This window comes from Chrysemys picta, chromosome 3 (genome assembly GCF_011386835.1).
Source record: "Chrysemys picta bellii isolate R12L10 chromosome 3, ASM1138683v2, whole genome shotgun sequence".
Lineage (NCBI taxonomy): Eukaryota > Metazoa > Chordata > Testudines > Emydidae > Chrysemys > Chrysemys picta.
The window spans coordinates 59,715,177-59,739,512 of record NC_088793.1 but is presented as its reverse complement, the minus strand read 5'-3'; the positions used below and the strand labels follow the sequence as shown (position 1 = coordinate 59,739,512).

Here is a 24,336-nt window from a genome sequence, read left to right as displayed (position 1 = left end):
CTGTGAATCTTTCATTACCACTCCCATACAGAGCATTGGCACCAGTTATGGAGTCACCCTTTACTGAACACACAGTAAAAGCATTTACATAAAAGGTGGCAGAATTGGGGTACATTTGGTTACACCCAGACAACTGCTCAGAGTTATACAACATACCAACATTGTTATAAACTGGACTTTCAAGAGGATACAATTTCTGCTTTTCTTCCCTTGCTTTTTTGACTTGGAGCTGAAATCTTTGCACTTTTGCCTCAGCTTCTAGTTCCTGCAATCGAATTTCTGCCAGTCTTTGTTCATGTTCAAGTTGAAGTTTACTTGCTGCCTTTTGCTTTTCAATTGCTTCTGCCTTCTGATCACTGGCCATTAACAGATCTCTCAGTTCTTGATTTGTAGCTTTCTTTCTAAAGCTTATCCCCTTTTCTGAACACAAATCTTTCAGGGCTTTTTTGTCAAGGCCCTCATATGCTCTTTGCTCACCCATTGCAACTGCTCTTTAACCAACCAAACTCTCAATCCCAAAATTCAAATTTGGATAACGTGGGGTTCTGATCCAAAGCTTAATTGACCTGGTTCTGTGGATCCAAGCACGACTACGCCACTGTGACAATGCGGTTCTGGCGGAACCCAACTGAGAGTGCCAACTCAGGACAAATTGCTCAAATAGGGCAGTTAGAGCCCAAGGCTGGGGTTTTTTCCACCTCTAAGGCAAACCAAACCAGCCAGACTAAGAGGACTCCAGTCTCACCCCACTGGCTAACTGCAAGTCTCACAAGCAATCTCCTTAGACACTCCAGTTTCCCAGTATTACCACCAGTACCACTCGTTATGGGGACAAATGATTATGAAAACCAATACCCCAGTAAAAGAAAAAGGTTCTCCTGATCCCAAAGGACCAAGCCCCAGACCCAGGTCAATATACAAATCAGATCTTATCCACAAATCACGCTACTGCCAATCCTTTAGAATCTAAAATCTAAAGGTTTATTCATAAAAGGAAAAAGATAGAGATGAGAGTTAGAATTGGTTAAATGGAATCAATTACATACAGTAATGGCAAAGTTCTTGGTTCAGGCTTGCAGCAGCGATGGAATAAACTGCAGGTTCAAATCAAGTCTCTGGAATACATCCCCCGCTGGGATGGGTCCTCAGTCCTTTGTTCAAAGCTTCAGCTTGTAGCAAAGTTCCTCCAGAGGTATGAAGCAGGATTGAAGACAAGATGGAGATTTGGCATCAGCCTTATATAGTCTTTTCCAGGTGTAAGATCACCTCTTTGTTCTTACTGTGGAAAATTACAGCAAAACTTTGCTGAGGTACAAGGCGTATCTGCCTTCTCTCAATGGGTCCATTGTATAGCTGATGGTCCTTAATGGGCCATCAAGCAGGCTAGGCAGAGCTAATCTCAGCTTGTCTGGGATGTCACCCAGAAGCATAGCATAAGTTTGCCATACAGACAGTATAGAGCCAATATTCATAACTTCAACTACAAAAGTGATACACACATATAGACAGCATAATCATAACCAGTAAACCATAACCTTGTCTTAGACACCCCATTTGACCCCCTTTATACAAGATTTGCGTGCCACTACAGGACCTTGGTTGCAACAATGATCTTATGGTCCCAGATTATATCAATAACGTCACACATGGGTACTATGGGTACCGGCCACGGAGTCTGAGGCCATGGGGCTGGCTGTGATGTCGTCGCCATAGCCTGCACCATAGGTACTAGAGCTTGTCCCACAGCTAGGGAACCTCGCTCCAAACCCGAGCCTCTCTGCCCTTGTCCAAGGTCCAGAGACCAGATGGGGCTACAAAGCTTCTGCCTATCATGGTCAGAAACGTGTTGTCTGCGAGAGGGTGGCCATTGGTGGGATGTCCCCTGCGACAGGGAGTGTTGCCATAGAGGTGAGGACTGTGGTGGTCCAAATATGGGTTACCCTGTGACCAGGATCCCACGGGGCGAGAGTGGGCGGCACTGGGAGGAACAATCTCTTGTGCTGCTTGTAGGGCCTCCGGTGTGAACAGCACCTGTAGCCGACGAGGACCTGTCTCGCTATCTGGGGTTGGCGGCAGGGAGTGGGCTGAGCTACACCGCTTGACTTTAGCTGGGGCCCGAGCTCCCAAAGGGGGTGAAGAGGTGCCTGAGACAGTGCCTTGGTCCATCCCAGACTTGTCCTTTCCCTTGCGGGAAGCTGGAGACCTTCCTTGTCCCATCTTCTTGGGCTTCTTGGCTGGTGCCACGGAAGGGGACCAGTGTCGGCTCACAGACTGTGCTGGTGGGGCGCAGCGCACTGATGTCACGGTACTCGGCACTGAATCGGAGCGCTGCTCTGGCATCGGGGTAAGGGCAGACTCCATAAGGAGCGCTTTCAAGCCAATGTCATGCTCCTCCTTCATCCTGGGCTTGAAGGACTTGCAAATTCTGCACTTATCACTAATGTGACCTTCGCCCAGGCACTGTAAACAACTTATGTGGATCACTAATGGGCATGGGCTTTTTATAGCGATCACAGGGCTTAAAGCCTGGGGACTGGGCCATGCCCATTCCTGAGGCAAAGTCCCATTCGGGACCTACTAAGTCTCAAAATAGCAGATAGGGCAACTATATACAATATACAAGAGGTAAATGAGTTCAAATGAACGAGAAGAAACAGCACTAGCTGAATCTGCAACAGTTCCATGCACGGTCACTGGTGGCAAGAAGGAACTGGGACGGGGGTGGGGGGCAGGCGGCGCCCTATATGCCATAGCATACTCACACTACTCCAGGGGGTGCCAGAGCCCATCCCCTATGGATACTGCTGAGTGAAAGGCTTCCGGCACTGGTGCATGTGGCGAGCAAACACCCCTAAGTTGAATGGATATGAGCAATCACTCAAAGACGAACCTTGGGAAAAGTGGACTCCGCTAGCGGATTCCATCCCAGACCAAAGACAGTAGAGAAAGAACTGGGGGCAGTCAGACCTTACAGTGCTATATGTACGTTCTGCATACAGTATCAGAGAGGGGACGTGTGCATGTGTGGTCCAACGGGCACTGCTGGTGAAGAGCTCCGATCCCAGCCACAGAGGGTGCTGCTACACTTACAGTTGAGCACCCAAAGGGACATCACTTGAACTAATTTTTCTCTTGTTCTATTAGCTATGATCACTTTTTTTGAATGACCAGTTCACTACAACATTCCTTTGATCTTTACATGCCAAAATGTTCATAAGTAACTATTCTGTAATTTCTAAAGTTTTAATGGAATTTTACTAATAGATGTTTGCAACACTGTCAAACTTTTAGGCATTTAGTTAAGGCGGCCAGGATGTGTTCTCTTATATTACAACCACTACTAGAGATCCGGAAATGGGATGAGTACAAAAAACACACCCATACTCAAGTCTCTTTGGAGGGACTTAACAGCAGTCTGCTCTTTTAGGAGTGGCAGAGATAGAGGCCAGAATGTGCCACAGATCATTGGCCATCTTAAAGATTCACTCATTAAGGGGCATCACTTATCTGCCAAGAATCAAAGGGTGTAAAATGCCAGTTTCCATGATTTTTCTTGGACAATTGCTAAAGGGATCTCTAAAAGGTGTCTGCCATTAGTATCAAGATATCTAGAAAGGTCTCAAAGTCACCATCAGACAGTACAATTTCATCTGGCAAATTACCATAGATGCATGAGGAACTGAATATTCCTCCTGATGATCACCACCACTCTGCATGTTCTGCTCCAGTTTGAGAACTTCACCCTGCAGAGGGGCCTGCATCGTTCTTGGAGACCTAGCCAGAGCGGTCAATTTACACCTAGATGAAGGGGGGTGGAATATCTATCAGGTCCTGGAAACTGAGCTCAAGGATTCCAGGGTGGTCAATAAGGCCAGGTCTGCATACTGTAGGGATATGGTACGTAAGGCCAAGTGAAAGGATCCAGGCAGTTTGGACCCAGACCAATTTGTGTCTTACAGTCAGTGGAAGAGTGTCCTGAGGTCCCCTTCTATGGCTCCCACTCAGATTGTGTGAACTCAGAGAGAAGGGTTTCTACTATCCCCTGAAAAGGAAGAAGTAGAAGAGTAAACTTCTTTGAGAAGAGGCTGATTGCTGAAAAAGTTAGGTTGAGATGATGTTCCATGAAATATGGATACCAGTGACTATGAAGGTTAATTTAGCACACTTTTCATCTTTGGTATCTTGGTTCCACTACTGATATAGGTCTTGCAGATGTTATCAGTCTCATGTTGAGACGAGGAGCTTCTGGTTCAGGTGTAATTAGCCAAGTTTCTAGAAGATGTAAATGTAAATGATTCCAAGGTTGTATGCATCAAGGAAGGTGGTGCCAAAGGCAACAATTCTGCAAGGATAAGTGCCAATGAGGGGCTCATCTCCCACTTTGTTGCAATGTCATCAGTGTGGATGTAGCCAATACAGAAGGATTGGTAACCAAGCTCAATTGGCACTTGATTGCCAGTGCCAAAGAACATGCATCAGGCGGGACAGCTGAACCATAGTGCAGATCAGGCTTTGAAGGGGGTACTGAGACACAGTAACAAATAGGACGCTTCAACTTCCTTTCTGACAGTATTGGGGAAGATAATCAAGTTGAAAACTGTTTTCCTGTCTCACAAGAGTTTTCGAAAACGTTTCCCATCCAAAATGGGACAAAGTCAAAATTTCAAATTTTCATGAAATAAATAAATAAAAATTCAGATCAGGTAAATCAAAATGTTTCATTTCAATAATTTCAAAACATCTCATTTTTCTTTAATTTTAACATTCTTAGTATAGAAAATCTTAAAGCCCATTTTAAGTAAACACAGTGCAGACACATTCCAATGCATATTAGTTTTATGATACTAGAGAATTTGCATAACATGTAATTGTCATGTAAAGTGCTGGGGAAATACAGTAAGTCAGTATTAACACTACAATGTGGTTGAAAGTAATTAAGAGTGTCATAGTTAGTAATTTTGATCTGAGAATAACTGATTAATTTCTAAATAATGAGTTGATAGCAAACTAGACAAATGTAATATTGGTTAAACAATTACATACGTAAGTTTCTTTCCCACAAATATGATGACTTTATCTTTAGGCTTCAGAGTATCAATGAAGTAGCGTGTAAAAACTCTCTTTTCTTCTTCTGGGATAATAACAACTTTCTGCTCTACTGTATTTACTGCCTGTGAAATAAGAAAAAATGATGGTAAGTAAAAACAAAATCTGAACAAAAATTATTTCACTCCAGTTAATACTCACATTCCAATACCTCAGGCCACAGACTTCAAAACTGATATGCTTGATTTTGTCAATAAATGACACCAGGAGAGAATCTTAAATAGTCCATTTTCCTATGAGGTGATTATGTCAAATTCTAGAAAGATAAGTTTGCTATTCTTCTCTAAGCAGAACTGGGAAGAAGCAAGTTAACTGTAAGCTTCAAATGGCAGGCACATGCTAATGTCTTGTTAGTGAGAGGCAGTCTGGAGGAGTCTGCTCTAGATCTACTTCTGTATTGTTTCAACATCCTTTTGACTAATTGTCTCAGCTGATAAATCTTGGGGGGAAAAAAAGTATTTCCAAAAGGATGACTTAAGTGTCATTTGACTGAAGAGGAGAGGGAAAAGACCTGCCCCCTCTAACACTGCTTTGAAAGCCTGCGCAAAAAAACCCAAAAACCACCCACCAAAACCAACCAAAACTTTCCTCCAACAAATATGGAGGTTGCCATAAAATGGCTGATCTGGACAGCTGTAGTCCATGCTGCTACGCAAATATGTCTTCAGGCCACTGCTTTATAAACCATAGCTCGACAGAAAATTTAGAGTCTAAGAGGGAAGCCAAACACAAAGACAGTTGCTAAATGATCTCTTTTGTAGTACTGACATTAAGTCCTTTCTCCATATGGGAACACTGTCTAGGAGGCTAACTTTCCAAACAAGAAAGGTTCTTGCAAAGGAGATGAATATTTGAGGCCAGTAGAGATACAATAGAAGTTTGGTAACATTAAGAGAGTACAGATTTCAGTCTGCTGTCTTTGGGAAGGAATGTCCTTTCATAGGGGAAAGTGGTGATTGCCACATTACCTTTGTAATTATTATTAGTTTCTGGTTGCACCCAAATTGTGCTAATTGTTATACAAGTGGAAAGACACATTCCCTACCCAAAGATACTATGTTCTGAAAAAAGACATGGCAAAGAGAAAACAATCCTGTGATTAAAACACTGGATTTGGACTCAGACCTGTGTTCAGTTCCCACTTCTTCCACATACTTCCTGTATGACCTTGAGCAAATCAATGTAATAGGGTACTGGACCTCTGGGAACATGCATGCATCCTACTGACCCTGTTACAGTCATGAGCCCTGTCACATGCTTCACTCTAGTCATGTATCCTACAGGAAATTTCATATAGGGAATTCCTGCTCCTTCAGCAAGACCAGACAGGAGAGACACAGGGTAAAGGAAGGACACTGGAGGGATATCTCTGCATTTATCAGAAAGAAGGCCCAGAATAGGAAACATCTGCTAAGAGCTGACCTGAGCTGGCTGTTAGGAAGCCTCAGCTAGAGAAGGTCGTGAATCCCTAGACAAAGACTAAGGGTACGTCTACACTACCCACCGCCTTGGCGGGTTGTGATCGATCTATCGGGGATAGATTTATTGCTTCTAGTGTAGACACGATAAATCGATCTCCGATTGCTCTGCCGTTGACTCCTGTACTCCACCATGGCAAGAGGCGGAAGCGGAGTCGACGGAGGAGCAGCGGCAGTAGACCCCACGCCGTGAGGACGTGAGTTAAGTCTACCTAAGAAACGCAACTTCAGCTACGAGAATAGCGTAGCTGAAGTTGACGTATCTTAAGTTGATTCCCCGCTCTCTCCCCAGTGGAGCCCAGGCCTAAGTGAATACCCCGAGGAGCTTTGAGATCTTTTCGGTGCTTTGTTTTAAGTCTTTTTCTAAGTTAAGAAAAGTCCTGAGCAGAGGAACTGAAATAGTGAAGTTGTTTGGAGCATGATCTCACTGGGCTAGTGGATTAGCCCACAGGTTTACAATCACTTAAACTCTGTGACTCAGTTCTCTGCTTGTAAACTGGCAGCGATAATACTCTCTCCCTTTCTCTGTATTCTCTTTGGATTCTTAACTCTTTGAAGCAGGGACTTTTCTTACTATGTATTTGCATAGTGACTAGCGCATGCAAGTCCCAATCTTGTTTGGGGGCCAGTAGGCATGACTAATACTAATTATACTAACAACAACAACAACAACGATGACAGGATAGAGAAATGCAAACAAACCAGAGGTAGCCAGGTGGTAATACAAAATTCACTTACTTTATAATAAAGGTTTATTGACAAACCCTTTTTTTTTGTCCTTTTACCTTATGACTGTGCTACGATGATATTTACATGGTAACTAGAGAGCAAAATCTGCTACACAGAGATCAGACATTGAGTTGCCGTTGTTGAACCTTTAAAAGATAAAAGGGGGCTTCACTCATTAAAACAAAGTTGGCAGACCACTGAGGAAGACAGCTTTTTTGTATTGTAGAAGGAGGAGGGCTGAAAAAACTGCCTGGAAGCAGGAAGGAACTAGTGGAATCACAAAGAACAGAACCAAGTCTTGTTCTGACGGACAAAATATCCAGGTCCTGCCTAGAGTCTGATCTACAGAAGGTAAAGCTCATTGTCAGAATAACAAATCTGGTTGTGAAAGAGAAATACTAATTTCTTTATGGCACCAATGCATGCAGGCTGAAGCAGGGGTGAAACAGCATATGCACTATTTGTAAGTTTGGATAAATTTCAGAACACTCATTTTCTATAAAATTGTGAGTAAAATGCTTTTGAACAAAATTTCTCATTAGTTATAGTGAAGTTATAAAACAGGAGTAAAAAAACTCCACCACATTAGCTGCTACAACATTTCAGTAAAATGTTATTTCAATCTATACCCAGTCAGTCCAAAAATTAAAAATGCATTGTAGAAACTTTTGGAAGACATAGCAACTATACAAGGGGTAATTAATTTTTTTTTTTTGAGGCATCCAGTTGAGGCTTTCGATATTGGGGAAATAGTACATCTTTCCCTCTCGCTTTTTGACAGGGGTAGAGGTGACTTCACATTTAGGAAGATGGCGTATAAATTTCTTCCTTGTTCTCCCATATCAAACCTTGAATGCATTTTACCCCAACCTAATATCTGATGCTACATCCAAATAGGTCTAAATACTCCAGTTTGATGTTTCTGCTAAAATAAGCACTCATGCAGTTGACTTTTAAATTTGTTGGGTTTCAAGGTCAATACAAAAACAGAGATAAGGGGGGAACTTTACACCTCTGAGAGCTAATGACAGGTTGTCTGTATACTCCGAGCAATGCGTTTACATCTGTTTCACATTTTAAAGGTTATTTTTGTAACCAAAAGAGCTAGCATTAAAAAAAAAAACTTCAATTCTGGATGAAGATTATATAGCATAATCAAAAAGGGACCTTGCATAGCAATGTGTGGCTACACAATATTATACATGGGCCCTTGGCCATTAGGTATATTTGGATGAAATATTTACTATTGAAGTCATCTGCTTATGGGTGGAGAAATACATTATTATTAACCAAATCAATGCTTTAGAGACTTCATACAATTTATTTAATCATTTGTCCATTACCAAAGCTGAGACTAAATGCTCTTTGGCATGTCTCACTATATTCTTATCACAAAGTTTTTTTTCCATTTACAGTTCTAAGATGCATTCTGGGCTTTTACTGAAGCTTTTAAAATACCACTGATTTTTGCCTACTTGGAGCATGTTGTGAAAGACCAGACTGGGTATGCTTTTAACTGAAAGTATTATCTGAATGTTCCAAAACATTCAAAGTTATGTGCAACTACAAGAAGTAATGGGACTTAAAAATTAACCTACCGCTAAATCAAGAGTGCCAACATATACGATCATAGGATCTTTCAAATAAGATTTTGCAAGGCGGCGAACACCATCTGGCCAAGTAGCACTGGTGAGAGGGAAGAAAAAAAATACATTTTTAAAAGTGCAAGAGGTCTCCAATTCGCTCCTCTCATCCATCCCACACTCCCAATACATTTCAGCAAGGTCTTACATCCACAATAGCTGTCATGCATATGTACTAACCTTAACAAGAAAAACTAGAATTGCTCATTTATGAGCATAAATTCAATCCAGTTGGTATTACTGAAACCTGGTGGGATGATTTATACAACTGAAATGTTAAAAATCAATGGTTAGAACTTATTTAGGAAGGACTGAATGGGCAAAAGGGGACGAGAAGTGGCACTCTGACAAAAATGGCATTACCTGTTTCCGAGTCCTTGATAACTCGGAAAAAAGTCATCTTGAAGGCTTCTGGATCTATGTCCTAACAGACAAAACATGAGATGGGGTACTAGCTAGTGTCTGCTACAGACCACAAAAATCAAACTAGGGAAGGTGAACACTTCCTTACATGATTATCTACAATGTGCAGGAAAAAAAGAGTGTGATCATGAGGGACTTCAACTGGAGTGACATATGCTGAAGGGCTCATGCTGCCAGAACTAAAACATTCTTGGAATTTCTAAATATTATAGATATGTGGATAAGGGTGCCTTGGCTGGGCTCCTGTGCAGCGGCAGATATGTTGGCTGTCTGTCCTGGGACTCCTCCGAGTCGGACAATGGTTCTGTTGGAAACAGCAGGCCCCAATCCAATGAATGGGGAAGGGGCCTCTCCTGCAACAGGAGCAGCAGTTCATCCTCAGGTGTGGGGATGTCCTGGAGAATAGACAGGTCCGAGAGGAGCAGAGACTGTAGATATGGCAGGAACACATTCTCTGGTGTCAGGAACGTATCCGTATGTCCTGGAGTCTATGGGGTGCCCACTGAGACTCCAGAGATACCTGATTCAGTAGTCAGAGCCAACTGGTCTGCATATTGGTGAGGTGGAAGCAACAGCGCATCCAGAGCTGCAGTTGTAGAGGGACACTCTACACATTCCCGGTACCAAGGTCACCAGGTGGTAGGGATGGATCCCGCTTCTTCTTTGCCTTACCCTCCAGCCTTTGAGAGTGTTTCCGCTGGATCCACAAGCAACAGCTTACCCAACCTGGCATGGCAGACGGAATGGGTTTATATGAGCAGTCCGATGAGGGGATCTGCTCTTATTCCCAGGAGTGTTTCTTACTCTCGTAGTGGGCCTTCGGTGCTGGCAGCTCTGCACCATAGCTCATGCTCAGAGGGGCACTACTGGTTAGTAGAGGCTGCTATACAGTGGATGGGTCGGGGGGAGTCTCCCTGGCCAGGATCAGAGTGCATCCAGGGCCTTACTGACTCTTCCTCAGGAACTTGTGGAGTTGTAGCTCACAGGAGTCTTGAGTTCTGGGCAGGAAGGACTTATAGATGCCACACTTCACCAAGATGTGCGCCTCGCCCAGAGAGTAGAGACACCGTTGATGGTCGATGCTGATGAAAAAGGAATGAGGGCAGGAGATAGTTCTTGATGCCTGGGATCCTGGGCATAGTCCCTGGATAGCGAGGGGATGTCCCCCTGAACTGGGGAGGGTCTATATTAAACTATGAAAAACAATTTATTTACACAATTATACAACTTCACTCTTCTTTCAATAAGAGAGTTGTTGGAGGAATAGGGGTTTTGACTCAGGCCATGAGATGGTAAGAGGGAACTGGAGTAACATCAAGCTGCACCATCCCATATACCCTCGGTTGGGAGCACAAGGAGACATACTGAGCATGTATGGGTCAATAGACGCTGCTTGGAGAAAACACTTCGACTCAGTGCATGTGCACCCATGTGTGGAATACACATGGGACCATCACTTGAACAGGTCATTCTGAACCAACCCTGGAAGCAGAGTAGACATAGGCTTGTGCCTTGTGTGGTCAGGCGCAAGCTTCCATGGGTCTCCAGAGCTGAAGACAGTTCCTAATTGTGGTCCAAGAGCTCCCTGAATTGCATGTGCCAGACTTGACAGAGTTAAGAATCTGTCTAATGTAAAGTAGGCCCTGGCTATCAGTGATGCCCCTATAAACTATATCTTCCGTACAGGGAGTTAACATGGATTTTTGTATCTTTACCTGAAGATTCAACTCCTGGTACAGATCAAAGGCTGTGTGGGTGGAAGACAGCACTATTTTGTAGGAAAGTTCCTTGAGTAGTTAGTTGTGAAGGTACAGGAAGACTAGGATTGCTTCTTGTTGCAGGTAAGGACCTTTGAGAACATCCTTAGGGTTTAAAAAAAAAAAAAAAAAAAAGGCTAAAGGGAAGCACTTGGTATTGGAAATGATCTTAACCTATTGTGACATATAGGTAATTCCTGCAGGATGGGTGTATCTTTACATGGAAATAGGAATCTTGTAGGTTGAGGGCTGAAAACCAATCCCCTTCCTCCAGTGAAGGAGTAGTTGCTGCCAGAGTAGTTATTGTAAGCTTGAGACTTTACAAACTTGTCTTCGATCCAAGGTCAGTCTCCACACTCTGCCCTTCTTTGGCACAAGGAAATATCTTGAGTAAAACCCTTTGCCCTTGTGAGGAGATGGGACCAGTTCTATCATTCCTAATCAAAGAGCATATTCACTTTTTGTCTCAAAAGCTTAAGAGAGGGGTCTATTAAGAGGGATAGAGAAGGGGGCCGGAAGGGAGGGAGTGATGTAAAATGGATGGTATAGCCTGTTTGTGACATCTATGACCCACTTGTCTGTAGGGATCCCACACCAATCATGTTGGAAATGGGAAAGAGGGTCTTCAAAGGTGCGGAGGTGAGCAAATGGACAGCTGTAAAACTAGAGGTGTGGGAGGATAGAACCCCTGACCAACTCATCAACACTGTTGCTTTGAAGATGTCTGGGTGGTCGTGGAGGGCAGATGAGTGGCCCTCTCTCTTGGGAATGTATGTCTTTTTTTTTTTTTTTTTTTTTTTTAGGGGTTTTGGTGGATCTACGGAATTCAGATAATTTAGAAGGATGCAATCTCTGGGCAGTTGGTGACCTACTAAATCTTCTCTTATTGTATGTATATGCCCAGGGATCTCAAAGAAGCCCTAGAGGCCATCCTGGAGTTGTTACTGACTGCAGGAGATCAAACAGTTTATGCTGTGAATCCTTGACCTCTGAGTGGAATCTGAAGAGCACTAGTTACCCACTTTATGAGGTCTTGAAATTGACAGAAGTCATCAGCTATGGAAGGGGTTGAGGCATAACTACCTCGACTGGAGAGGAGGATGAAATGTGTGTTTGAGGGTTGGCCTCCCGCTCCTCAAACATCTCCTGTGAGGGGGCTGGTGGTTGTCACTGACCAAGAAGGATTGCAGGCAGGAAACCTGGAGTCTTGGGCACAGTCCGGTACCCAAATGAGGCATTGGAGGGGGGTGGGTTTGTTCCCCCAGGAGACTAATCTAATGCTAAACAGTAAAACTTTTAAAACCTATTAAACTCTTTACAATTAGATTATTCTTGTTCTGTTGCCAAAGAACAAACAAAACTTTGGACACTAAAGGTTCCAACCTGAATCATGCAGTGATGAGAAGGAACTGGAGAGGTGGTCAAACCATCCTGTCCTTTATCCCCTTTGTTGGAGGAACGAGGGAAGCAAGGCGCATGTGCAGACCAACGAATGCTACTTTCAAATTCTCTGGCTCCAGAGGTAGGGTGCACATACGTCACCCATAGCAGAATACAATAGGGACCATCACTCGAAGGTTGATTTTCAATAGATCTTGGGCACCAGGGAATTTCCAGAAGACTGGAAGAGATGTTGTGCCACTTTTAAAAAGGTAAATGGAATGATCCAGGTAATTGTAGGCCTGTCAGCCCGACAATGACCCCAGATAAGATAATGGAGTGGCTGATACAGGACTCAATTAGAAAAAATAAAAGGAGGGTAATATAATTACTGCCAATCAACATGGGTTTATGGAAGATAGATCCTGTCAAACTAACCTGATTTTTTTTTTTTGAGATTACAAGTTTGATAAAGGATAAAGGTAATATTGTTGATGTAATATACTTAAGATTCTGTAAGGCATTTGACTTGGTATCATATGACATTTTGTTTAAAAACTAGAAAGACAAAATTAACACTGCACACATGAAATGGATTAAAAGCTGGCTGACAGGTCTCAAAATGTAATTATGAAAGGGAAACCAGGTGTGTTTCTGGTGGAGTCCCACAGGGGATCCCATGCTTGCTCCTATGCTATTTAACTCTTGTCAATGACTGACAAGAAAACAAAATCATCATTGATAAACACTTACAAATGAAGAACAGGAGGAGTACTTGTGGCACCTTAGAGACTAACAAATTTATTAGAGCATAAGCTTTCGTGGACTACAGCCTACTTCTTCGGATGCATATAGAATGGAACATATATTGAGGAGATGTATATACACACATACAGAGAGCATAAACAGGTGGGAGTTGTCTTACCAACTCTGAGAGGCCAATTAATTAAGAGAAAAAAAAACTTTTGAAGTGATAATCAAGATAGCCCAGTACAGACAGTTTGATAAGAAGTGTGAGAATACTTACAAGGGGAGATAGAGTCAATGTTTGTAATGGCTCAGCCATTCCCAGTCCTTATTCAAACCAGAGTTGATAGTGTCTAGTTTGCATATCAATTCCAGCTCAGCAGTCTCTCGTTGGAGTCTGTTTTTGAAGTTTTTCTGTTGTAATATAGCTACCCGCAGGTCTGTCACTGAATGACCAGACAGGTTAAAGTGTTCTCCCACTGGTATCAAACTGTCTGTACTGGGCTAGCTTGATTATCACTTCAAAAGTTTTTTTTTCTCTTAATTAATTGGCCTCTCAGAGTTGGTAAGACAACTCCCACCTGTTTATGCTCTCTGTATGTGTGTATATACATCTCCTCAATATATGTTCCATTCTATATGCATCCGAAGAAGTGGGCTGTAGTCCACGAAAGCTTATGCTCTAATAAATTTGTTAGTCTCTAAGGTGCCACAAGTACTCCTGTTCTTTTTGCGGATACAGACTAACACGGCTGCTACTCTGAAACCTGTCATTATAAAGGGCTAATGCAATCCTGGGATGGATAAAGAATGGAATCTCAAATAAGAGTAGAGAGGTTATTTTACCTCGATGTTTGGTACTGGTGTGACCGCTGCTGGAACAGTGTGTCCAGTACTGGTACCCACAATTCAAAAAGGATATTGACAAATTGGAGAGGGTTAAAAGAGCTACGAGAATGATTAAAGAATTAGAAAACATGCTTTATAGTGACAGACTAAGAACAAAAGCATGGCCATACTGGGTCAGACCAATGGTCCATCTAGCCCAGTATCCAGTCTTCCGACACTGGCCAATGCCAGGTGCTTCAGAAGGAATGAACAGAACAGGTAATCAAGTGATCCATCCCGTCATCCACTCCCAGCTTCCAGCAGACACTAGGGACACAGTGCATGGGGTTGCATCCATGACCATCTTGGCCAACAGCCACTGATGGACCTATCCTCCATGAACTTATCTAATTCTTTGAACCACATTATACTTTTGGCCTTCACAACATCCCCTGACAAGGAGTTCCACAAGTTGACTGGGCATTGTGTGAAGAAGTACTTCCTTTTGTTTTAAACCTGCTGCTTATTCATTTCATTGGGTGACCCCTGGTTCTTGTCTTACACGAAGCAGTAAACAACATTCTTATTCACTTTCTCCATGCCAGTCACGATTTTATAGATCTCTATCAGATCCTCTCGGTTGTCTTTCCTCCAAACTGAAAAATCCCAGTCTTTTTACTCTCTCTTCATATGGAAGCTGTTCCATACCCCTAATCATTTTTGTTGCCCTTCTCTGTATCTTTCCAATTCTAAAATAGATTTTTGAGATGGGGTGACCAGAATCAAGGAGCTTAATCAATTGAAGATTAACAAAGAAGATTAAGGGGTGACTTGACTACAGTCTATACAGGGAACAAATATTTAATATTGGTCTCTTCAATCTAATAGAGAAAGGTATAACATGATCCAGTGGCTGGAAGCTGAAGCTAGACAAATTCAGACTGGAAATAAGATGTACATTTTTAATGGTGAGAGTAATTAATCATTGGATCAATTTACCAAAGGTCATGGCGGATTCTCCACTACTGACAATTTTTAAATTAAGATTTAATCTCTCTAAAAGGTATGCTTTAGGAATTATTTTGGGAAAGGTTTATGACCTTTATACACAAGGTCAGAATAGATGATCACAGTGTTTCCTTCTGGCCTATCACTCCATATATGAACTGCAAGTATGTTCTTCAGTAAAAGAACTACACACTTGCTTGTACTCCTAGCATGAAACATGTGTTCTGAATTTTGCCTGTGTACACTAGTAAGTCCAGTACTTTGGCTATGACTGAGCAGTGCACAACAGAGCTCCAGGGGGAGAAGATGGGTCAGTCTGTAAAAGTGGCTGTGAACTCCCAAATCCTTAGCCAAATTTGCACTTTTCTGGGCACCATGTATGCAGTGTGGTAGCTGTGTTGGTCCCAGGATATTGGAGACACGAGATAGGTGAGGCAATATCTGAAGAGCACCTCTGTGTAAGCTTGTTGCTCTCACCAACAGAAGTTGGTCCAATAATAGATATTACCTCATTCACCTTGTCTCATTGAAGTACACAGGCTGTTAACAGCCTTAAGGTGTTACTAATGTATCTAGAGATCTGAGGCAAAGAAAAATCCCAGCCATGTCCCCATTTTCCCTTTCACAAACCTTGACTAGCCACAGACAGTAGGGTAACACAGAAGCAGTCACGTTTGCTCTACATCAGAGGATCCTCCTACAATAGGGTTATCTTCCTGTGGCTAGTTATGGTGTGGCATGCAATGGCCAGAATTCACAGAAGCAAGGGGCTGGTGGTCAGAGTCATTTTTTCTCAGTAGATTAATTGGGTATGGTAGATCAGCCATAAATGCTCCCAATTCCCTTACTCTCTTGGCCAAAGCGATGGCTATGAAAGATGAAGTTTTAAAGGTTAAACGGAGAAAATGACAGCTACCCATGGGTTCAAAAGGTGGTTTCCTCAAGACATTGAGAACTAGGTCCCAAGGCAGAACGAACCACCAAGGAATAAAACAAAGAAAAACAGCAAGCTAGTCAGGTATACACTGAGACACTCCATCACTAGTCAGAGGAAGCTGAAAAGGAACTGCAGTGGCAACAGGTCCACCCCGCCTTATATACTCTCAGTCCAGAGCATGAGGAAGCATAGGGTGCAGATGCAAACCTGGGGACGTTATCGACAGAAATTGCTAAGCAAACGTGCACAGGGAACCTAAAGAATAAACAAACAGTGGTTTGAGGCAACAGAGGGAAGGTGCATGCAACAGTCCCCAGAAACCCCAGTCTCAACCAATTCTATCAATTTAAGAGATTTATGTTATATGCTATTTAAAACAGCAGATAATGTATAAGCAAGTACATTGCTAAAAGAGACAGCTTTTAAAAGTTAAATATCTGATTACTACTTAACTATAATTATCATAAAATACCAGTTCACAGCTTTGAATTATTTGTGTAATAACCCATCTTTAAAAACTAGACCCAGATTTTAAAGTGATGCCAAAATGGCTGTGAGATTTCTGCTGGTGCCATGGTTTACTGCAGTGGCAGGCCTTCCTGTGAGCAAATGGAAGGTGATGACAGCACACAGAAAGTATGGAAATGGGACAGAAGGGGACAATAAGAACTTATTAAAATACTGGTAGCGTGGAAAAGTCAGACTACAATTGAGTTGTGTGTTCACCTAAATATCAAGGGATGTAGGTTGTTTAAGTTATTTTCACATTTGATCTACTGTGAACCAGCTTTCAGGTATAAAGAAAAAGCATAGTACAAGTATTTAACATTGTGCAGAAGGTACCAAATTTTTTATGCAGAAACTGGATTCTTGGATCACCTTTAGAAGTTCATTCAGCACTTAATACCAGAATTCTAGAATTGTCTCAATAACAAGGTTAAGAGGACATTCCGTTCATTACCTATTGATAAATCCACAGAACACAAAAGTACCAAGTACATATTTGCTGCAGATTGTCAGTTCCTACTCAATGTGATGTCCCAGTAGGCACTCTCAAGGATATTACAGTCAATTGAAGACTGCTGGAAAGGGGAGTTTGTCTATAGGTAAATCCAGTTTCTTCAATGACACTTAATACTTTATATCAGAGGTGAGCAAACTACAGCCTGCACGCTGGATAAGGCCCGCCAGCCGTTTAAATCCAAATCTTGAGCTCCCACCGGGGAGCGGGGTCAGGGCCACTCCATGTGGCTCCCAGAAGCAGTGGCATGGCCCCTCTCTGGCACCTATGCCTAGGGACAGCCAGGGGGCTCTGCTCTGCACACTGCCCCAGCAGCTCACATTGACCGGGAACTGCAGCCAATGGGAGGTGCAGGGGCAGTGCCTGCAGACGGGGCAGTGTGCAGAGCCTCCGTGTAGGACCTTGTGCCTCCATGTAGGACCTTGTGCTTCCGTGTAGGACCCAGAGAAGGGACATGCCGTTGCTTCCTGGAGCCAGTCGAGGTAAACACCGCCCAGAGCCTGCACCCAAACTCCCTGCCCCAACACTGATCCCCCTCCTGTCCTCAGAACCCCTCAGTCCCAGCCCAGAGCACCCTCTTACACCCCAAACTCCTCACCCCCAGCCCCACCCCAGAGCCCTCACCACCCCACCCTCCAATCCCAGCCTGGAGCCCTCTCCCATACCCTGAGCTCCTCATTTCTGGCTCCACCCCAGATCCCGCACCCCCAACCACAGCCCTCACCCCCTCCCACACCCCAACCCAAATTATGTGAGTATTCATGGCCCGCCATACAATTTCTAGTCCCGGATGTGGCCCTCAGGCCAAAAAGTTTGCCCACCCCTGCTTTATACCCTAAGGCTGTAGTGCACAACTTCTGGGTATGCAGTCCAATGTTTTTTGTGGCCCTCTGGTGATTTCAGTTCTGCAGAATTTAAACTTTTACTTAAGAATGGTTTCTTCCACATGACTGCAAAGAAAAACTTTGATAATCAAAAGGTTTTCTTCAGATAGGAAATACTCTAGGTGAAAACAAATGCTTTAACACAAGTGTAAGCTACCTTCATTTCTCTCACCAGGTAGTCACTCCAGCATGTAACATTAACAGTTTAAACAACATTTAGTTTACTCCCAACTCATCTTAGTTTAAATATCCAAGCAAATTGGATATAACTAAAATTAGATGAGACCCAGTGAATATGTGTTGTGCAATGTAGGAAACATCCATGTTATTGCCAAGTTTGTGCTCTTTCTGGTGTTAGGCAGCATAGCAAGAGCCGACCAAGGGCATAAGAAGCAGAGACTAGAACGCTCTTGTTGCTAGCTAAGGTGATCTGAGATTTCAGTAGCAATGGGCCTAAGAACAGTCACCATCACGGCTTCCACCCCTACCATCTCTTGGGACCTAGGCTTTCATCACCCTGATACTGAGAAACGTCTTGACCAGACCAGGCCACAGAGAACTTGGATATCACCACCATCTCTACCAAATCCAGCTGAATCCCAACCACCACCTGAAATTAAATGAGATTGGACTTTAACAGCAACAGCAGCTCTAGCTCATCTCAGTTAACTTCTTTTCCCCAAAAGTACAGTTACCACCATCCAAGAGACTATCAAACAAGGAGCTGTTTTCCTTCTAAAACTCTATCCAGCTAAAGGGAAAATGGGATGTTAAAATAAAAGCCTTAATGTTTTACATTTCAATTACGTTAACTGTTTTTCCTTCTTTTCTGTATCTTTAATAAAAGGTTGAAAAGATTTTTAATGGTGTTTGTGCAAGGGTACTAAGCAGACTGAGGTCTCTGCATACCAAACCCACTATTTAGTGTTGGACAGTGACAAGGTTATGTTAACACCTTCTGCCCATTTATTCCATCTCACTCAATACCACAGTTCTCAAAAAGCGAGTGACAGTTCTATTTAGAGTGCAAGGATCAAAAATCTTCAAGCTACGTTTGAGCTTCAGCTAAGAAACTTTCAAGATAAAACAAGAGTTCTAAGTTATTTGCAGACCCATTTTTCACCTGACCCCAAAGAGATGTCAAATTCAGTTAGAACTGACTGATTTACTAAGCTTCGGTCCAAATGTCATGAAGGAAACAATGAATTTCTATAAATGCTTTCCACGTGACTTATTTAGTTATACAAAAGATCTTCTCTGAAGTACTTATTTATGAAAAAGATCTATGCACTGGAATAGATCAAAATGCCACACACTGAACAACGGGCAAGTCTCCATATCATTATGTGCACAACCACTTCTAAGTCAGACATCAAGAATTTGGTTTCAAAGCAGTGCCAGTTTTCTAGTTGATATGCCTTCCCCTGAAGCCCACAAAGCATACATTCAGTGATGCTGTGCAACTCACACTTATATTTCTTTTTTACTGACTAAATCCTACATAAAATTATTTACAGCTTTTGGAATCTTGTTAGGTTACCATGAAGTCCTCTATGTTGCAAAGATTCTGCATCAGTGCCCTACATGATACAATATTTTTCTTTCTGAAGTCAAATACTGGAGAAGAATGAGACTTACCACTGAAGACCTTTGGTATAGCTAAGGGGTAGGGGAGGCTGATATAAGCAGAGCGTATACTCATATATCACACTGAGAGGCAGCTGGCAATCTGCAGTGGATATGTGCATCACAAGCTTGCAAAAACAAACAGATAAATTAAAATTTCAAGTTACTAGTGTACTGAATGTCTCTCCTAGCCTACCTGGAGACATATAGTACATAATTGGAGACATATAGTACATAATTAAAAAATCCAAATGTGCAGGCTCTCTTTAAATACCCTCAAATTCTTCAGTCCAAGATTTATCACTGATTAAGTTAGACAGAGAGGCCTATGGGAGTTCTTCAATCTATCAGACTGTCTGAAGTCTAAGATCCAAGTAGTTACCAATTGTTATCCAACTAGTTAGTATTCAAGAGTATCTGAAATTTCAACAAAAGTAACCAATTTGACATCAAGAGGATAAATCAAAATTATAGCAGGTATCCACTGTCCCATAAATATGAGCACAGTAATTATTTAGGAGCTTTATATTAAAAAGTGCTAACACGAACCATTAAAACCTAAGTACAATTATAACAGTTTACAATGACACCAACCTTAATTCTAAGCTACTGAAAATATTTACATACCTAGTCATGACTGTTTGTCTGTCAGGGCGTACATCTAGTAAGATCTTCATTATTTGAGGTTCAAATCCCATATCCAACATCCTATCAGCCTCATCTAAAACCTGTGCAATACAAGGTTAGTTGCTATGATTCTTTAGTTAAGTTTTCAGCAAGACACTACACAGCAGACTTTCCTTAAGAGGTATTTCTCACACTCCACCCTTAAAACCCATTTTAGAATCTATTTATTTCCACTCCAAAAACGATTAACTCCTTTTTGAGTTTTCACCATCGAAATTGTTTCTGGTGTTACTCCTTGATGAAAAAAGGCAAACCTTGCACATTTCTAGACAGGAAAATTCTGAGAAAAATGCTTTTAACCAGACACCCAAGAACAAAAGCCAGAGAACACCAGGATTTTGAATAGTTTTCACTTGCCTATATCCCCCCCCCCATTTGTTTGGCATAAATAATCAAAACTTCTATTTGAATTTATATCAGAAAACAGAAAACAAACCAACAACCCTGCAACCATTTCCGTCAAGAGGGTTTCTTCGGAAACTTTAAAGTGGGGTTTCTTATTTTACTTGTTAGAGCTTTTCTACACCAGTCCAGAAATATTAATTTTGTTCTTCACTATGAGCAGAAAGACATTTCATCACAACATTTTCAAGGGGCCTGCCAGTTCTCAGAGCTCAGCCTTCTCTTAACCACTAGATAAAGTGCACTTGACCACCATTTGATCCTTCCTAGTACTCCTGAAAAGTTACTAGTTTTTGAGGCTTAAGTCTCTGAGTCAGAACTTGTAATGGCCAAAAAATGGTCAAACCAGGTCACCTGCAAAGAGTCAAGGCTCCAAAGTAATATCGTAATTACAGTGAAAGAATGGTACTGAGGTTGAAGTTAGGTGTGATTCCTCACAGAAAAGTAGAGAGGCTTTACACCTTGGACATATGGCTAGCTGACCATCATTTGAGCCCCAGCAATCTTCTGCCACACAGAAGTGAAACTGATGATCCTACACAGAGCAGTATGGTAAGTGCTAACTGGACATCTTTGACTTTCAAAGACTTGGAAATATTTTATAATCTCCTCGCCCTTAATCATTTAATCTGCTCTGGAAACAGAGACCTGATGATGTTTTTAAGTGTTGCACTGAAATAAGGAGTCCTTTAGGGATACACCCCCTAGCATGGGAATTGGAATTAGTTTGGCCAACTGAGAAGTGACTTCATCTACCTAACAACTTGCTTTTAAAATCTGTCTTTGGAAAGACGGCACAAGATTTTCAATTCATTGGAATGGTTTTGTAATCCGAGTTCCACTCTGATCCACTCCATTTCTGAAATGTAGGCACATTGTGATAATTTCGGAATCCTATACAAATGTAAAAATATTAAGCCAACCAGAACCAGGTCCACTGGACTTTCCTCCTTTAATTTTCAGGTTTGAGTTACAGACTCAGTTATAGAGGTTTAAAAAAAAAAAAAAAGGCCAACTTTGCTCTTCTCTTATCCTGGAGGATCAGAGATTTTCTGGCCATTTCTTTGATTATCTTCATCCCCGTTTTCTCCTTTTTAGACATCCTAGTCTAGTTGCGACTCATCAAAACTGAAGTGCCATTGGAATTCGCTGAAACATAAGTATGAACATAATAATCTCTCATCTGAGAGATTGAGGAGGGGAATTCAATCTGATTAACCCTTCATTTCCAAAAGACTTAATTAAGGTTGTTCTTCACGAATTATACATATTCCAATGGAGTGTAAAGGCTAGAATCTCTATTGTGGGTTACAGAGAGCCGCTAGCTATTTGTATGTCAGTGTCCTTCCTGATAGTACAGAAGGTTCTTCCTTTGCTAGAAAATGAACTATTCCTGTAGCTGGAAGGAGGGGAGAGAACATATGAATAGCCATACTGGATCAGACCAGTGGTCTGTCTAAGTTCAGTATCCCATCTCCCAGATAAGATAACCAACCTCCTATTAATGTTTCTTCCAAACCTCCAAACAGTTGGATATCTGTTTATTCCCTTAAGCATAAGATTTAATATGCTTTAGTACTTCCAAAACATTAATAAATATTCACTACACCACCTCCTGGACATTCTATCCATATAAACGTCCACTCCTTTTTTGAATACTACAAAGATCTTTGTCGAAGTTATACCTTGTGGTACAGAGTTTCACAGGCCAGTTGGGCACTGTGTGAGAAGTCTCAACTTTTATCAGTTTTAACTTTGTCTCTCTTCTGTTTTACTATATGTTTCCTTGTTCTTGTATTCTGAGAGAGGGTAATAGAAGCACTTGAATGGAATAGTGAAGGTAACTGACTAATCTGTATACCTTTGTGTCCTCTTTTGCCTTCTCTCTATAGGTTTCTTTGATGTTCCTAATCATGCTCATCATAGGTCTCTAAATTACCTTCTATTTCTGCTATACAGTTTTTGATATGGCATGGTCAAAAGTGAATGCCGAATTCCACGTAACAGCATACAATTGTTTTATAACTGAGGACATGCATCTGACTAGTATAGAAGCCATCTGTGATAAAATTGCTTGTTTCCGTTAAAGTCTTGAAGTGTGGAAGGCTAATTGGGATGGCCGGGTTACTAAATAAGAATGGAGCTGGATCTAGGCTGTAGAGAAACCAAAAGTAGATGTGGCTGTGCTCAGAGGATGGTGTTAATTCATTTTGTGCACATCTGATCCATCTGGAGGTGCTGATCCATCTTGTGCACCATGCTGAAGTGGGCAGCGCTGTGTGTTTTATGGAGAGAGTTTTCTGTTTTCTTCTTACCATTTCCTATCTCAGGTTCCTCTACTTGGTTAGGGAGGATGAGCCCAAAGCAGAGATCTGCAGCAGGGCCAGGAAGCAGACAGTCCAGTGTATTTGGGAGAAAATCCACAAAGTTCTTCGGCATCTTACATGGAAACTGTGTGCGTAGCTACATACAAAAAAAATGATGGGAATCTGAGGTTCAATGCTCTTTGATCTTCTCTCCAGCAAAGGTATTGTGTTCTCTGCCTGCTGAAGACACAACTGAGCTCTGGGAAGTAGTTAGCCTCTTGCACATTTGGGGGGTGAGGGTGGGGACAGAAATATACAGGTGCAAATTTTAAGACATGATCTCAGTTTTGGGTCCAACTTTAGATACTTATGGACTGGAGTAGAGGGTGTGCAGCACTTCTGGGAAAAAAGTCAGTCTACAGGTACTTAAAATAGTTGATCACTTTCAAAATTCAGTCCTATGTGCATGTCTCCCATCTACTGGAAAAGTGGAACTTTACTTAAGTGTCTGGACTGACAACTAAAGTTCAAGGAGAACCATTTTCTCCCTTTGTATGTGATTCAGAAAGATGATGGTTAAGGCCTTTTGATTAACATGCAACATAATTATCAAGTTATTTTCAGCATGGATAGCCTTATTTTCTAAGGACAGCAAAAGTGCATGAGGCTGAATACAATATTTAGCTGTTAGTGCACTAAAACTAGCAATTCTTTTCTTTACTACAGAAAGTAAAGAAAAATAAACTTCTCCAGGATGACTTCTCTTCCCCCAAGCAGGCGCCTTCATTCCTATTTTACAATCAAATACTATTTCACTACTATTCTCTTTCTCAGCTGGTCAAAATCCTGGTGATGCTCATCTCTCTTTGCTGTCTATTACCATCCTTCCATATTTGGGGTCTGCAAGTCCATTATTATTTCTAAACCTGGAGTATAGGCAGGTACTGGCATCAGGGGAGGCATGCTATGATACTTTTCCAGGTGCTCAGGATTGGATCTTCTTAACAGTCCTAGTTTACTCATTGAAAGTATTTCATAGGTTTCACCTGGGACAGGGCCAGTTTAAATTGTTATCCCTAGTGATTAACCAGTGTCCTAAGGGTTAAAAGGCCACTGACAATTTGTAAACATGAGAGAACAGAATACCTATAGCAATGGTTCCCAATCAGCACACAGTTGCGGCCCATGTGACATCTTCAGGGCCATACAGGTAGTATATGTATTGTGTGGATGCAGCCTACATAACAGAGAGCTCATATGCAGCCCACAATAGTAAATAGGTTATAAGGGTAATAAGGACATTATGCACTTAAGTAATCTAACAAAATTTCTTACTTAACTTTTTTATGTCCTGAAATCAGACTGTTAGCTCAC

At 42.0% G+C, this 24,336-nt stretch overlaps 1 protein-coding gene across 3 annotated transcripts in view; it reads right to left on the bottom strand.

Annotated features, from left to right (window-relative positions):
• The window catches only part of DDX43 (DEAD-box helicase 43), a 76,638-nt gene that overhangs the window by 39,823 nt on the left and 12,479 nt on the right, over window positions 1–24,336 (bottom strand). For 2 of the 3 annotated variants that reach the window (XM_065588016.1, XM_065588015.1), the window contains exons 10-12: window positions 20,195–20,295; window positions 8,912–8,999; window positions 5,044–5,171 (exon numbers count right to left, since the gene is read on the bottom strand). In XM_065588016.1, coding sequence (XP_065444088.1) covers window positions 5,044–5,171; window positions 8,912–8,999; window positions 20,195–20,295 — 317 coding nt within the window. The remainder of the gene's footprint in view (window positions 1–5,043; window positions 5,172–8,911; window positions 9,000–20,194; window positions 20,296–24,336) is intronic. The other variant, XM_065588017.1, reaches the window with a different exon arrangement.